We start from the raw sequence: 16,590 nt of genomic DNA on the forward strand, positions 1-16,590 counted from the left end.
CATCGTGGCTTATTTTATGTCTAATAGTTTGTAACTCTTAGTCTCCTACCCCTATATTGCCCTCCCGCCTTCCCTCCCCACTGGTAACCACTAGTTTATTCTCATGGCTGAGTAAGTATTCCATTCTGTATATATACCAAGGAAAACCCTTGCAGGAGTTTTGACTGATGAAAAAAGTAGACAAAGGTGTTTTGAGGAAAGGAGATCCCAGAGAGGTTCCTGGCTCGAAGTAACATTTATTCTAGAGAATAAGAATAATGAAGATGAAAGGAGAGTTCAGTTGAGGGGCCAGTAAACAGATGACAACCCCCTTCCCAACCTCTGCATCCAGACTTGCACGTGCCACTGCAGCTGAGCAAATCAGTAAACCCATACAGTGTCTCTCCCGCTTCTGTCTCTTTTTCCCACAAACATGCCACCGTCCCTGGTGGCTCAGAAGGTGAAGCATCAGTCTGCAGTGGGGGAGACCCAGGTTTGATCCTTGGGTCTGGAAGATCCCCTGGAGAAGGGCTGGCAAGGCACTCCAGTATTCTTGCCTGGAGAATTCCATGGCCAGAGGAGCCTGGAGAGCTACAGTCCATGGGGTTGCAAAGAGTCAGACACGACTGAGCGACTAACACTTTCATACCACCTCAGAGGGTTTGCCTTGACTGAAACTGAAGAAATCATCTAGCAGAAACAGCTTGTTTGGATGTCAGTACCATGAGTGGTGGTCGGCAAACTAGAGTCTGGTACCTCTTTTTGTAAGGTCTGCAAACTTGCGGTATTTTTATGTCCTTCAAAAGCTAGGGGGAGTGTGAAAGGGAAAGTGTTGGTCGTTGAGTCGTATCCGACTCTGCAACCCCATAGACTGTAGCCCACCAGGCTTCTCTGTCCATGGGATTCTCCAGGCAAGAATACCGGAGTGGGTAGCCATTCCCTTCTCCAGAGGATCTTCCCAACCCAGGGATTGAACCCGGGTCTCCTACGTTGCCGGCAGATTTTTTCACCATCTGAGCCACAGGGAAGCTCTCGAGGAGAATGGATACGTGTATGTGTATGGATGGTTCCTTTGCGGTCCACCTGAAACTCTCAGGATGTTGTTCATCGACTATGCTCCAATATAAAATAAGTTAAAAAACAAAATAAAATTTAAAAGGGTACAAATGGAAAAAAAAAAGTTGGGAGGGAATCAAAAGAAGATTAATCTGAGTTCTCTGAGCTCGCAGTTCCTCTTTCTTCTCCTGGGAGGGTTCTTGGCTTTTTTTCCCCAGCATGGCCCCCAAACACCAGTCTTCTCTTCCACCCCAAGCAAAGAAACTGAAGAAAGCCAGACCGACTCCTGCCTCCAGGCCAGATGAGGCATCTGCTTCTTCAAATTTGCCGAAGGAAGAAAAAGAACAGCAAGAAGCAATTGAACATATTGATGAAGTACAAAATGAAATAGACAGACTTAATGAACAAGCCAGTGAGGAGATTTTGAAAGTAGAACAGAAATATAACAAACTCCGCCAACCATTTTTTCAGAAGAGGTCAGAATTGATCGCCAAAATCCCCAATTTTTGGGTAACAACATTTGTTAACCATCCACAAGTGTCTGCACTGCTTGGGGAGGAGGATGAAGAGGCGCTGCATTATTTGACAAGAGTTGAAGTGACAGAATTTGAAGACATTAAATCAGGTTACAGAATAGATTTTTATTTTGATGAAAACCCTTACTTCGAAAATAAAATTCTCTCCAAAGAATTTCATCTGAATGAGAGTGGTGACCCATCTTCAAAGTCCACTGAAATCAAATGGAAATCTGGAAAGGATTTGACGAAACGATCAAGTCAAACACAGAATAAAGCCAGCAGGAAGAGACAGCATGAGGAACCAGAAAGCTTCTTCACCTGGTTTACTGATCATTCTGATGCAGGTGCAGATGAATTAGGAGAGGTCATCAAAGATGATATTTGGCCAAATCCGTTACAGTACTACTTGGTTCCTGACATGGATGATGAGGAAGGGGAAGGAGAAGAGGATGACGACGATGATGAAGAGGAGGAAGGATTGGAAGATATTGATGAAGAAGGGGATGAGGATGAAGGTGAAGAAGATGAAGATGATGATGAGGGGGAGGAAGGAGAGGAAGATGAAGGAGAAGATGACTAATGGAACACTGATGGATTCCAACCTTTTTTAATTTTCTCCAGTCCCTGGGAGCAAGTTGCAGTCTTTTTTTTTTTTTTTTTTTCCTCCTCTTGTGCTCAGTCGCCCTGTTTTTGAGGTCTCTTTTCTCCTTTATACCATGGTTCACAACTTATTTGGGGAGGGGGGAAATATCTTGAGCAGAATTCAGTGGGAAAAGAATCTCTACCCCTTTCTGTTTCAAATTCATTTTTATCCCTTCCTGTCTCAACAAAAACTATGGAATCAACACCACCATGCTCTGTGGGAAAAAAAGAAAAACCTTCTGCTCCCTTAGCTCTGCTGGAAGCTGGAGGGTGCTAGGCCCCTGTGTAGTAGTGCATAGAATTCTAGCTTTTTTCCTCCTTTCTCTGTATATTGGGCTCAGAGATTACACTGTGTCTCTATGTGAATATGGACAGTTAGCATTTACCAACATGTATCTGTCTACTTTCTCTTGTTTAAAAAAAGAAAAAAAAAACTTAAAAAAATGGGGTTATAGAAGGTCAGCAAAGGGTGGGTTTGAGATGTTGGGTGGGTTAAGTGGGCATTTTGACAACATGGCTTCTCCTTTGGCATGTTTAATTGTGATGTTTAACGGACATCCTTGCAGTTTAAGATGACACTTTTAAAATAAAATTCTCTCCTAATGATGACTTGAGCCCTGCCACTCGATGGGAGAATCAGCAGAACCTGTAGGATCTTATTTGCAATTGACATTCTCTATTGTAATTTTGTTCCTGTTTATTTTTAGATTTTTCTTTTTGTTTCACTGGAAAGGAAAGATGATGCTCAGTTTTAAACGTTAAAAGTGTACAAGTTGCTTTGTTACAATAAAACTAAATGTGTACACAAAAAAAAAAAAAAAAGAAGATTAATCTTTCATGACGTGTAAAAATTTCATGAAGTTCGCACGTCAGGGTCCGTAAGCTCAGCTTTATTGGCCCACGGGTGCTCTTGTTTGCGTTTTGGCTGGGGCTGCTGCAGCACGGGAGCAGTTGGCTTGACCTTGAAGAGCCTGAGTGCAGTGGGCTCCTGGCTTTCAGTGCTGTTCCCTGCGTTTCTAATGACACTAATGCATCATTCGAAATGATGCTAATGCAGTTACAACTCGGCTGCATTTAAGTGCCACATGAATTGACGCATCACATTATTTTAATCTTTAAGAAAATTACGAGGCTAAGCCTACCACATCGTAACAAGGAAAATGGACTTCAGATGTGCCCTTGAGGCCAAGCAGAGTAGGGGTTTTCTTGATAATTAGCTGGCAGAGCATTGTGTTGATTACACAGTGACGCTAGAGTTGTATCCAAAGAAAACAGTGTATGTTGACATTGCAAGACCACGCAGATATCAGTGTTCCCAATTCCTAGGGAAAAAAGTGATCAGAAAAACAACATGTAGAGTATCTCATCACTGCAGAATTTATTGACAAATATTAAAAAGTAAAATGAGGCTGCAACCAAAGTAAGTCTCCAGGTAGTTTATTTATAAGCAAAGCAAGGAAAGCCATTTACTAAAGGTGAGTTGGTGAAATCACATTTGATGGCAGAAGTAGAAGAAATGTGTCCCGAGAAAATTTGTTTCACACTATTTTAGCCTTCAGCCGAAGACTGCTGCTGCCTGGGGCTTCAGCAGCAGTGTCAAGATCAATTACGGAACAAGGCAAATGATTCCCAGTTATCTTCTTGACTCTTGACACTGATCGCTTATTAGCATCCGATGCCAAGTTTGAGACTAAAGAATTAGTCTTTTTGAATAGTCTGCATAAAGCAATAGCAGGCCAAGGGTGTTTTCAGAGAACTTGGGTATTTAGTAGTTCACTAAAACCTGAAGTGGAATCTGCTATGATATGTAACAATTAATAGTGGTGGAGCAGAAAAAAGGCTTAGTTGGACAAATGTACAAAACTTCTGAAAATGCCAGATGTTTAAAGCTTATGGTTATTCATTTTATAGTTAATTTGGCAGGTACTTTGTGGAACATACTTAAATCTATCATGTTGTTGTTATTCAACCATGAACTTCTTTTGCTGTCACAGATTTTTCACTTGTGTGAATTTTGTAAGAAACAGATGCTTTGCATCCTGACTGTCCTGCCCCTGATGGCAGCAGTGCAGGTTTACTACAACTTCTGAACTCAGGACTGAGACTGAAATTTTTCTGAGTAAGAACCACCTTCAGTCAGTCGTATTGAACACTGATTGGTTTTGAAAATTAGCTTGTGCTAATTTGATACTGAACTGTCAAATCGATACTATTTAATATCTAATATTTTATATTCCAATCATGTGAAATGGAACTTAAGTTCTAATGATAGCCTTTGAAAATTTAAGTTTACACTTAATGCTGTTTTTTAATGAGTTCAACCAAAAATTATAAACAAAATGGTATTTATATGAGAAACACATTTTGACAGTATTTTGTGGTATTTTGACAATTAATGTTTGAATATCAGGTAACGTCAGACTACCTTATACACTTCCCAGGAGATCAAAACTTAAAACAGGATGTGAGATTTCCATTCCCACACAAATTTGCTGCAGATATATTTTCTGAGCTTAAACTACAGTGCTAGTAGTTTCCTTTCCTACTTCACCTTCTTCTTACTGTGAATTTATGCTTCTTTAAAACAATTTCTTTTTTCTCTTGCAATATTGGGTCTCCAGCAAAAAGAAGATGAATGCATCTTGGCATCTTGAGACTAGTAATAAAAGAATGATAAATCAGTGTGGATTTTTTAAAATCATTTTATATTGAGAACCATTTCTGTTTTGCTGCTGAGACTAAACCATGTTCCCTAAAAAGTCTCGTTCCCTCATTATCTCAGCAGTGGCCTCCTCGCTGGGGCTCTGCACACACCTCAAGAACAGTCTGGTCATGAAGAGATACAGAGGATTACAGTGCACCTCAGAAGGGTGGCAAGGGAGATGTGTACGTGTGCTGAGGGAGTGGAGAGGAGAGGGTGGCTGTTCTCCCAGGGCAAGTAGATGAAGACATCACCAAACAGACATCTGAGCTGGATCTTAGAAGTTGGAGCCAAAAGTTTACAAGGTGGAGAGTGGGCTTTGTAGGCAGAAGGCAAAGCGAGTGCTTGCACAGGCATGAACAGTGAGAGAGCACAGCGTGTGGTTGCATGTGGCTGAGCAGGGAGGCTGGGGTGCTGAAGGGCCAGGGTGTGAAGGTGTCACGCGAAGTATGCGCCTCGGTTCTTTGTCTCGTCACAACAAAAATTTGGAGTGACGGACATTGAAGCCCCCTCGGCGGGTCACAGCTCTCGGAGGACAGACCGTGTTACAGCTCTTAAATAAATCAGTGTTACAGCTCAGTGTTACAGCTCTATTTATTTAGATAATAGCAGGAAAATCCATCTTCGAGGCGTGAGGGCACGTCGATCCAAAGACGCGAAGAGAAGATCACCCCATCGCGCCGGAGAGAGAGAGAGAGAAGAGGGAAGAGGGCTTTGGCTCCTCTTTTTATGTTTCTCTGTCCCTGGGCCTGTCTTATGTAAACTGGGCCTAGGCGGGAGCGTTGCTTGTTTTACCTGAGGTTCTCACTCTGGTCCTCGGACCTTCCTTTGTTCTATTTTCCCGGGCTTTCCCCTTCCAGGTCTTTTAGCCACCGCCATTTTGGACTCTTTTTCCCTATTCTAACTACCTAACATTCCCCCCTCAAGAGATGGGAGGCCCAATTCTTTGGGAATAGGGGCATCAAGGTCTCTCTGGCTACTTCCTGCTGAACTGGGACGGCGAGGGGCACTGGGCCTCCCCCTCTTGCTAGTCTCAGGCCTCAGAGTCCTTATAGCGGTGTCCATCTAAGGGTGACTGATGTTTTTCGTGGTTAGCTGTAGTTTTATATCTTTGTTGAACTGGCGCTGCGTGTCGTAGCTTTACCTGGGCGGAGACAAGACAGGTTAGACAGTTGACAGTACATGGGACAGTCATAAGCAGCATCAGTGTGGCATAACAAGGACTAGTAGGGGCATTAGCCAATTTTAAATTTACATCACCAGGATGGCTCAAGTCTCTCCTTGTTCAGAGATCAGAAGAACTATCTCCTGTCTGTTTTGGAGTATTATTTCTGCCAAGCTGTGTTGGCTCTTTAGAGCTGTCTTGAGAAATCTTATCCCCAGAAACTAGATTTTGGGGGTGTTCAATAGAATGGCACTCATTTGTAGTTCTGAATAGATATCTGAGATCTCCCAGGGGCTCACAGGTGTATTGAGTGTCCTCTTCTGTTTTCTTCCATGGCTTGACTCGTGAGTAGTGAATCCAGGAGTCATGTCCTGGCACCTTGACTGCTGTGGGAGTAGAAAGTATTACAGGGTAGGGGCCCTTCCATGTGGGCTGGAGTTGAGCCTTTGGGGACCCATCCTTCCAGACTTTAATTAGGACTTGAGTCCCTTGAGCATATAGTGGAGAGTCTTTAGAGTCTTTTGGGTCCTGGTTCATACCCCACAAGCGTATATCCTGTTGGAATTGCCCAGGGGCCATGGTATAAGACTGGAGGGTCTGAACCTCTGGATCTAGGAAGAGGTCATTGACATAAACAAAAGGTCTCCCATATAGCATCTCATAAGGACTAAAACCAACCTGTTCCTTAGGGGCAATACGGGTACGGAGGAGAGCTATTGGTAAAGCCTCCTTCCATCCCAGGGAGGTCTCTTGGGTTATCTTTTTTATCATTGATTTTAAGAATTGGTTGGCCCTTTCTACTTTTCCTGAAGACTGAGGCCTCCAGGCACAATGGAGATAATAAGTAATGCCCAATGCTTTAGAGACTCCTTGGGTGATCTTAGAAGTAAATGATGTCCCATTGTCACTTTGTAATGACCTGGGCAGACCAAACCTTGGAATGATTTCATGGAGCAGTTTTTTTACTACCTCCTCAGCCTTATCAGTCCGGGTGGGAAAGCCTTCAATCCATCCTGTGAATGTATCTATCATGACTAATAGATATTTATACCCTTGAGAAACTGGCATCTGGGTGAAGTCCATCTGCCAGTCCTCTCCTGGATAGGCCCCACGTCGTTGGACAGGCTGGGCCAGCTGGGGTCTTCGAGCTCCTTGGGGGTTGTTTAATTGGTAAGTGGGACAAGAGGAGACTACTTGTCTTATAGTTGTTTGGAAGCCTGTTCCTCTGAAAGACCTTTCTAGTAATCTTTGGAGGGCCTTTTCTCCTAAATGAGTGGTGGCATGTAAGGAGTTAACCAACTTCCATTGGAGGTTCCCAAGCAGAAAAAGGAGCCCCTCCTTTTGGAACCACCCCATATGATCTTCTTGAAAGCCCTTACTCTTAGCTTTAAAAGTCTCACCTTCAGTATATGAAGGAGTTTCTGGCAAGTTAGTCTGTGGAACTAAGGTGGCAACCCCTATTAGGTCATGGTTCTGTAACACTGCTCTCTTAGCTGCCTGATCGGCTGCTTGGTTCACTTGAGTCACTTCTGTGCTCCCTTTTTGGTGTCCTTTACAGTGGGAGATTGAAATCTCAGCAGGCAGATGGACTGCCTCCAAGAGTCTAAGGATTTGATCACCATATTTGATTGGGGACCCTCGGGTGGTCAGATGGCCCCTTTCTTTCCAAATAGCTGCATGTGCATGTAGCACCAGAAAGGCATACTTGGAGTCAGTATAAATGGCTATTCTTTTTCCTTTTCCCAGCTCTAAAGTTCGACTCAGGGCTATGAGCTCAGCTAATTGGGCTGAAGTACCTGGTGGCAGTGGCTTAGCCTCTATGATCTCAAAACTGGAGACTACTGCATATCCGGCTCTTCTTTTTCCATCCAAGACAAAGCTGCTTCCGTCAGTGTACCAGATTTCCTCAGGATTGGTCAGAGGATCTTCTGACAATCCCTCTCGGGGTTTTGTCCAGTGGTCCAAGGTTTCTAGACAGGAGTGAAAGGGGAGAGAGCCCTCGGGGGTAGGCAGGAGGGTGGCTGGGTAAAGAACCTCACAAGGGGATATAGTGAGGCCTGGATTTTCCATCAGTATTACTTGATATCTGAGGATTCTTTGATCAGACATCCATAAATGGCCTCTCCCATTTAGGAGTTGTTTTACTTGGTGGCTGGTAAAAATAGTTTGCCCCCAAAGGAGAGTTTTAAAGCATCTTCTATCATAATTGCAATAGCTGCAAGATTTTGAAGGCAGGGGGGCCAGCCCTGGGTGGTTGGATCAAGTCTCTTAGATAAGTAAGCTACAGGCTGGGGCTCAGATCCCAACCTTTGAGTTAACACCCTCAAGGCTATTCCCTCTCTTTCAGGGACATAAAGTTGGAATGCTTTTTTTGGATCTGGCAACCTCAAGGCAGGTGCCTGAGTGAAGGCCTGTTTTAGTGTAGCCTCTGCCTTCTTTTGAGGAGTTCCCCACATTTGTGGGATTGAATCATCTCGTCCCTTTAAGCTTTTATATAAGGGCTGGGCAATTAGACCATAGTTGGGTATCCAGATTCTACAGTACCCAGTTAGCCCCAGGAAAGCTCTCAATTGTTTTTGAGTCGTGGGGGAGGGCAACTGGAGGATTCCTTGTACCCGATCAGAGGATCCTGGACCCGTGTGTAATCTGAACTCCCAGGTAAGTGACCTTTGTCTCGACCATCTGTGCCTTAGCACGGGAGACTTTATATCCCCTTTCTGCCAAAAAGTTTAGAACCTGAATTTCATGTTGTTGGGCACTTTTCTCATCTGGAGAGCAGATTAGTAGGTCATCTACATATTGTAGTATTTTCCCATTAGGTCCCCGGTCCAGATCTAGGAGATCCCGGCTAAGGGCCTGTCCAAACAAGTGGGGGCTATCTCTGAACCCCTGAGGTAATACTGTCCAAGTCATCTGTTGGTGTTTTTCTCCTGGGGCCTCCCACTCCAAGGCAAAAAGATACTGGGATTTCTTTAGCCAGTGGTATGCAAAAAAACGCATCTTTGAGATCCAAGACTGTAAACCACTTGGCACTGGGTGGGATTTCTCCCAGGATTACGTAGGGACTGGGTACTGTGGGATGGAGGGGGGACTACAGCTTCATTTATGATCCGAAGATCTTGAACCATTTGCCAGGTTCTGTCCTTTTTCTTTACTGAGAGGATTGGTGTGTTACATGGCGAACTGGTGGGGACCAATAGCCCACAAGCAAGGAATTTATTTATTAAAGGCTGTAGTCCCTCTCGAGCCTCTCTTTTGAGAGGATATTGTTTCCGGTTAGGAAACCACGTGGGATCTCGGAGGACAATGATGACCAGTTCAGCTTGGTGGGCTCGTCCAGGAATCCCCTGGTCCCACACCTGGGGGTTAATTTTGTCCTCCCATAGTCTTTGTTCTCTCTCTGTTGGAGGTGTGATGGGTTCCTCAGTAGTAAGCAGAAGCTGTAGGGCCCTAGGGGCTGAAAAGCTTCCCATCACAAGGGTGGTCCCCAGTTTAGTGAATATGTCTCTTCCCATTAAGGGAGTAGGACACTCAGGGACCACCAGGAACTGATGGGAAAATATTTGTCCATCCCAGCAACAAAGAAGTGCTTGGGTGAATCTTCTAGTAGTTGCTTTTCCTGTAGCACCCAAAATGGTACAGGTTTGGGAGGAGAAGGCTCCGGAGTAGGAGATCAAGACAGAGTAGGTAGCCCCTGTGTCAACCAAGAAATTCTCGGACCTACCTGCCACATCCGGTTGCACCCTTGGCTCCAGCCGTGATGGTTATCTGTGACAGGTGCGCTGGCTGGAGCGGGCCGCTTCAGTCCTCTTGAACCATCGTGAGGGAAGGCTTGGCGCTTGACCTTGAGGCTCTTGGGTCCCCAGGGCAGAGTGCCACCCAATGTCCCAGTTGATGGCATTTGTGGCAAGCTGTTCTAGGAGACTTGTCACGGTTAGGACACTCTTTGGCCCAGTGCCCCGCCTGTCTACAGATTAGGCATTTGCCTCGTGCCTTGTCATTCAAGGGCTCGGGGTGTGCCATCGGGCTTCCCTGGAGGGCGGCCAGCACCTGGGCATGCCTTGTCTCTTTCCTTCTCTCCCTCTCCTGGGCCTTGGCCTCCTTCTCCTGTTCTCTGTTATAAAAGGTATTGGGGGCTGTCTGGATCATCTCATCTACAGAGGCAGCAGAGTCCTGCTGCTGTAGCTGTTGTAACTTAATCCTGATGTCTGATGCACACTGGGACAGGAATTTGTCCTTTAAAATCACCTGTCCCTTGTAAGAGTCTAAGTCCAGATTGGTAAACTTTTGGAGGGCCTCTTTTAGCTTTTCTAGAAAGGCAACGGGGTTCTCATTGGGCTCCTGAGTTATTGCTGAGACCCGGGCATAGCTGATGACTTTTTGCTGGGCTGCTTTCAGTCCTGCCTTCACACAGATTAGAAAATGATCCCTTCCCAGATGTGCTCAGAGTCATTATAATTCCAGTTAGGATTGGAGGAGGGGACTGCAGTTTCCCTTACTGGGTATCTATCGCTTGACATGTGAAGCCCTGTTGCATACCTCCGGACTTCCTTTAAGACCCTAGTATGTTCAGGGTCGGATAAAGTTTGACTAAATATGACCATGATGTCTTTCCATGTCAAGTCAAAGACCAAGGTAATATGTTGGAACGTATCTATATATTTGCCTGGGTCATCTGTATAGCTTCCCAGGTCTTGTTTGATCTGTCTTAGTTCTAAGAGGGAGAAGGGTTTATGGACGCGGGTTGGTCCGAATTCTCCTCCAGTTTCAACTAAGGGACATACTCAAGCTGGCTTTTGTGGAGGGGGTGCTCCCGGATATGGGGACACGCTTGGATACAAGGAAGAAGCACCAGGCAACTCGGGAGCTGTGGGAGGTGAGCCTTCACGGGGGAGTTCCTTCTCTTGGTTGCCTGTGCCTAACACCATTTGCCTAGTGGGCTCAGTTTTAGGGTGTACAACAATCCCATACTTAAGACAGAGTTCCTTCATATCTCTCAGTCTGAAGAAAATTTGGGCATAGGGGATCTCTGTCCATTTCCCTTGTCTTTTGCAAAATAATTCTAATTGCAGGATGGTATTGTAATTTAAAGTCCCATCCTCGGGCCAGTGTTCCTCGTCCCCCAGTGGATACCGTGGCCACGCAGTGGCACAAAAGAATTTTAAATGACTCCTCCTCAGAGTTAAGAGGATCGAACAGCTTCCAGTTATCAAGGATGCACCTCAAGGGCATCTGCCGGGAAGTGGATTGGTTATTTCCCATCTGAAAAACAGTCATGTTAGGGAGGAAAAGGAAAAGAAAAAAACTAATAGGCTTTTTGAAGCTTATCCTACCCAATACTGTCGCAACCTGAGAGCCAGGCGTCCCCGGGTCAGGATGCAGATCTCCAGGCAGGCTGAGGCGTGACAACCTCCTAGAGATTGAATCCCTGGGCAGGTCGAGGCGTGACAACCTTCTGGGACCCTTGGGACTAGAGGATCCCCGAAAGGCTGAGGCGTGACAACCTTTCAAGGACCAGATCCCTAGGCAGGTCAAGGCGTGATGACCTCCTGGGACCCCCGGGCTGGAGTTGGGGCGTCCCCAAGGTCTCCAGCGTGACCAGTGCTGGGTGGAATTAAGGGGTTGTAACTCATTGCTAGTTTGTCCACTGTGGATGGGAAGATACCATGATGTAAGCTCATCCTACCTAGTACTGTCGCAACCTGAGAGCCAGGCATCCCCGGGTCAGGATGCAGATCTCCAGGCAGACTGAGGCGTGACAGCCTCCTAGAGATCGAATCCCCGGGCAGGTCAAGGCGTGACGGCCTCCCGAGAACTGGGCCCCTGGGCAGGTCGAGGCATGACAATCTCCTGGGACCCTTGGGACTAGAGGATCCCCGAAAGGTTGAGGCGTGACAACCTTTCGAGGACCAGATCCCTAGGCAGGTCAAGGCGTGATGAGCTTCTGGGACCCCCAGGCTGGAGTTTGGGTGTCCCCAAGGTCTCCAGTGTGACCAATGCTAGGTAGGACTAAGGGGTTGGATATTATACAGTTCTTCTCTCCCAAGGCCAGCTATTTTTTTGTTATCCCTCTAGAAGATTGTAGAGGCAACATTGTGGGCCCGGATGGGGCTGAGGAAAGGAGCATGAAACAGGAGGGAAAGGGGGGCAGAGCACAACCTTTGAAAGAATGACATAGCATGGGGGTATAACATAAATTGATGGAAATCAATTGGGTCCATCAGGACAAGTCAAATTCGAGCAAAATCCCCAATCTGTAAGCCAAAAGACACACCCAGAGGTGGCAGAACAGCTCTAAGGCACTGTCAACAGAGGGAGGAGTGGGTGGTTCCCCAATGGCTGGGATGATCCTCCTGCTCATTAGCATATGCATTCGCCCCGCTCACAAAACTTAGTTAGGCCACATTCCATGGCCGTACCCTGTAGAACGGGCGCTTCTCTCTGGATTTTAGCAAATCCACCTCCCACTTATCACTTTGTCTCTCACTGAATTTTTGCAGTAAGATCTCAGAGCCTGAGCCGGGCATCCTGGGTTTTGGTCGGGCTCGAGTCCCGGGAGAAAGAGCTGAAGGAAAAGAGGAAAAAGCAGTGGGAAAAACGTGCCAAGGGATCCCCTTCATAGCCTACTGGAAAATTTGCTAGATATCTGACCGGTGCTCACAGTTTTCATTGGCCTGATTTTTGGCACAAAGAGTAGGGACAGAAGAACCCCCACCGGCTTGGGTAACAGCTGCTGGGGCCCAGCAGATAGCGCCTTTGGGACATACCTAAGAGTAGCCTCTCCAGAGTCCCTCAATTGCGCCCACTGCCGCCCGCCTGTTCGCGGGGTTCAAGGAAACAAGAAAAGAGAGATTCTAAAGGAGTTAAGATTTTGTTAGGCATGTCCCTCCAGCCATAGGAGCTAGGACCTCCTACCTTAACCTGAGGTCTGTTGGAATCTGAGGCTGAGCCGCGTGGGCTTTCTGCTGAGTTCGTTTTTCATTGCCCCAGTTTCTAGCACGACGGGCCTTCCCCTGCGCTGGGTTTTCTTCACGTTCCTCTTCTGCCACAGGAGCTTTGCTGAGCTGGGCTCCTGCTGCGCTTGGCCTCTTCCGCGTGGAGGTTGTTTCAGCCAGGTTATATCCGAGTCACGGCACCATAGACGTCAGGCGAGTGTATGCTCCTCGGTTCTTTGTCTCGTCACAACAAAAATTTGGAGTGACGGACATTGAAGCCCCCTCGGCGGGTCGCAGCTCTCAGAGGACAGACCGTGTTATAGCTCTTAAGTAAATCAGTGTTACAGCTCAGTGTCACAGCTCTACTTATTTAGATAATAGCAGGAAAATCCATCTTCGAGGCGTGAGGGCACGTCGATCCAAAGATGCAAAGAGAAGATCACCCCATTGCTCAGGAGAGAGAGAGAGAAAAGAGGGAAGAGGGCTTTGGCTCTGCTTTTTATATGTTTCTCTGTCCCTGGGCCTGTCTTATGTAAACTGGGCCTAGGCAGGAGCGTTGCTTGTTTTACCTGAGGTTCTCACTCTGGTCCTCGGACCTTCCTTTGTTCTATTTTCCCGGGCTTTCCCCTTCCAGGTCTTTTAGCCACCGCCATTTTGGACTCTTTTTCCCTATTCTGACTACCTAACAAAGGGGCCTGGCCCCGTGCCCTGAAAGTCTGGTTTAGGATGCAGATTTCTTGCAGTAGAGTTACCTCATAAGTAATATCAGATCCTGGCAAGGGATAAATCAACCTGGGTGTCATAAACGTTCTTCTAGTTTCTTCTTCCTTCTTTCCGCTGCACCACGGGGCATTTGGGATCTCAGTTCCCCCACCAGGGATTAAGCCTGGGCCACAGCACTGAAAGCCCAAAATCCTAACCACGAGACCACCAGGGAACTCCCTCCATCTGCATTTTTTTTTTAATTTTTTAAAAATTGACATATGGTTGATTTACAATGCTGCGTTAGTTCCAGATGTAGCAGAGTGACTCAGGTCTACATCCATTTATGTGGGATCTTAGTTCCCCGACCAGGGATCAAACCTGCACCCCCAACATTGGAAGTGCAGAGTCTTAACTACTGGACCACCAAGGAAGTCCCCATCTGTATTGTATTTCCGCTTAACTCAGTGTATTTGCAGTCGAAAAGCCAAACTAGAATACCTGGCAAATAGGGCAAATTGAAGAGACTGAAAATGCAGTTAAGTTTGAGATTTTAGAAGTTTTCATGGGAGGAAAAGACTTTTAAGAGGCATTGCAATGGTCTAAAATGACAAATCATGCTTGATTTTGTTTTTGCCAGCTGTCTTTGCAGATTTCCTACTCTGTTTTTCTGAAACTTTTGTCTTTGTTTTTTAGTGGACCGAAGACTGCAGAAAATCAACTTATCCTCCTTCTGGGCCCACGTGAGTAAACGTCAGACGAGCAGGATTTACTCTGACCTTCCTGGAGATTTCTCTCCATGTTAAGTGTGATCTCATAGAAGTAATGAGATCATGTTACTTAAGTCATGTCTTCTATCCTGAGATGATTTTGTTTCCCTTGAGGTTTGTGTGGTATGCATTTGGCTAAGACTTTGAACAAATGTGAAGAAAATACCCCATGATGAAATGTCCCATTTTGAGCCCATCAAAATCAGGGAGAAAAAAAGGATTAGCATTCTCCACTAAATTCTTCTATCTTCCCCTAAGTATTTTTCTCATGCTGACAAATGCAGAGGTGACCTGTGATTTTCTGTGATGCCTGAGTATAAACCACCCCATCATGCTGAAGCAAAAGAGTGCAGCATCTCACATGAAACTTTAAAAAAAAATAAACCCTGCCCATGATCATCAAAACTATTGAGGCCAAAACAGGATTGGAAAACATAGGAATAGCCAATAACATGTTTTAGTGTGTTGAACATTAATGTTTTTAGTTTAGGGTTTTGGCCTTTTCAAATCCTGCGTGGCTAAATAGGGAAAAACCTAAGAATGGCTCACCACCCCAGCGGGTACAGAATGTGAAAAAGAAGGAAGAGGTGTCAGGAAGAGTCACCGTTTCCTCCCCGCTCTTCCCTTGCACTGAAAGTAGCCTGCCGCAGAGAAAGGAAGACAGAAGGCATGCTTTAACCGAAGGGTTATTCCTATTCGTGACTACAGAAGTATAAGTAGGACCCCAATTCTGTGACTTGTAGGAACTAACACATCCCCTCCTAACCCACCCCCACCATGGAAAATCAGTCTGGATTTATGTCTGTATGTTTAAGAGCCTGGTAACGTTGCAGCTCCCACCAGGCTGCACCTTTTGCTTCTCCGGGGCAGGGCAGTGAAGGAGCAAATGCGGGCTGGTTTTGGGCAGCGTTGAGCTCAGCAGTCACTGAGTGGCACACCTGTAAGGGCTCTTTCAGACCAGTGAGAGGTGCCAGGGGATCATGTTTCTGTGGTGACAGGAGAGTTGCAGAGTTCATCCATCAGGGTTTCAGCCCTGGCTCCACTCATCAGGTAGTGGATGTTGCTACTGTCCTCACAGTAGAAATGGCTATGTGTAAATTGAAGAGTAGGACTTCGGGGAATGGATATGATGAACAGTGACTTGGCTTGGACTTACTAAGAAGAGTGAGGAGAGAGAATGTGGGGACTTCCCTGGTGGTCCAGTGGTAAGACTCTGTGCTTTCATGCAAGGGGTCTGGGTTTGATCCCTGGTTGGGGAATTAAGATCCCATATGCTGCACAGCATAGCAAAAAACAAACAAAAACGGAGAAGAGAGGATGTGTGGTAGGAAGTGTAGCATGGCTGAGTCAGTAGTGAGGTTCTTGAAGAAAATGGTGGGAAGCTCATATACTGTGTTGCCATTCTGGGGGCTTAAAAAGGGACCTTACTGAAGCCAGCTCTAGAGTCAATGATTTGACAACAGTGTTGAGACTGTCTGAGAGGGAATTCTGAGACTGGGAAACCAACTGGAGAAGTGCCCAGAGCCTAGGCTTAATTTTTGTAGAGATTTAGGATGGGGAAAGGCATATATTTCCTGGCAGTGATATTCAGGTTACATAAAGCTATTGAGCCAAAATTGATTATTTTACCTATCACCATTATGTGTTAACCTTCCTATAATGCTGTAATTCCATTTTAGGATTTCTAAAATGGCATTGTATAAATGACCCAGGACAGAAGCGCTGAGTGGAAAAGGAGCTTTTTTGCAAATTTTGGTTTGAGTACCAACTTCTCTGTTGTTATTAAGAATATGTCTCTAACATACCTATAATGGTGTAACTATCTAACCATCATCAAGAAACTGATTTTAAACATTTCAAGATGATACACCTCTCATTGCAGTTACAGGGGTCCAGTTCCGTGGTTCACCATAAATCTCGATTTACCACCGTACAAAAGATGGCATGAATTGATGGTGGTCAAAGCACCAGCGGTAGGGTGTGATTCTTAAATCTTTTATTTCTGACTTGACTGAATATAATTGTATTTAAAAGAACACATCATGATACTATGTACCACGTACTTTAAGAATCTGCTTTCCATGGTTCTCTGCCATTTATAATAAATGATAGTAGAGAAAAG

General features: G+C 45.7%; 2 protein-coding genes across 3 annotated transcripts in view; both read left to right on the forward strand.

Annotated features, from left to right (window-relative positions):
- The window catches only part of ASAH1 (N-acylsphingosine amidohydrolase 1), a 42,154-nt gene that overhangs the window by 10,070 nt on the left and 15,494 nt on the right, over positions 1 to 16,590 (forward strand). The window contains exons 2-3 of the mRNA XM_043893386.1: positions 14,395 to 14,441; positions 16,351 to 16,441. Of these exons, the coding sequence (XP_043749321.1) occupies positions 14,395 to 14,441; positions 16,351 to 16,441 (138 nt within the window). The remainder of the gene's footprint in view (positions 1 to 14,394; positions 14,442 to 16,350; positions 16,442 to 16,590) is intronic.
- On the forward strand, positions 1,196 to 2,804 carry LOC122687766 (protein SET-like). 2 transcript variants are annotated; one of them, XM_043893388.1, is made up of 2 exons: positions 1,196 to 2,068; positions 2,110 to 2,804. In XM_043893388.1, the coding sequence occupies exons 1-2, from the start codon at positions 1,255 to 1,257 to the stop codon at positions 2,115 to 2,117; spliced, it is 822 nt and encodes a 273-aa protein (XP_043749323.1). In that variant the 5' UTR covers positions 1,196 to 1,254; the 3' UTR covers positions 2,118 to 2,804. The 2 variants fall into 2 exon arrangements, with proteins under 2 accessions (XP_043749323.1, XP_043749322.1); XM_043893387.1 differs by having other exon boundaries at positions 1,196 to 2,804.

The sequence above is a fragment of the Cervus elaphus genome, chromosome 32 (assembly GCF_910594005.1).
Source record: "Cervus elaphus chromosome 32, mCerEla1.1, whole genome shotgun sequence".
Lineage (NCBI taxonomy): Eukaryota > Metazoa > Chordata > Mammalia > Artiodactyla > Cervidae > Cervus > Cervus elaphus.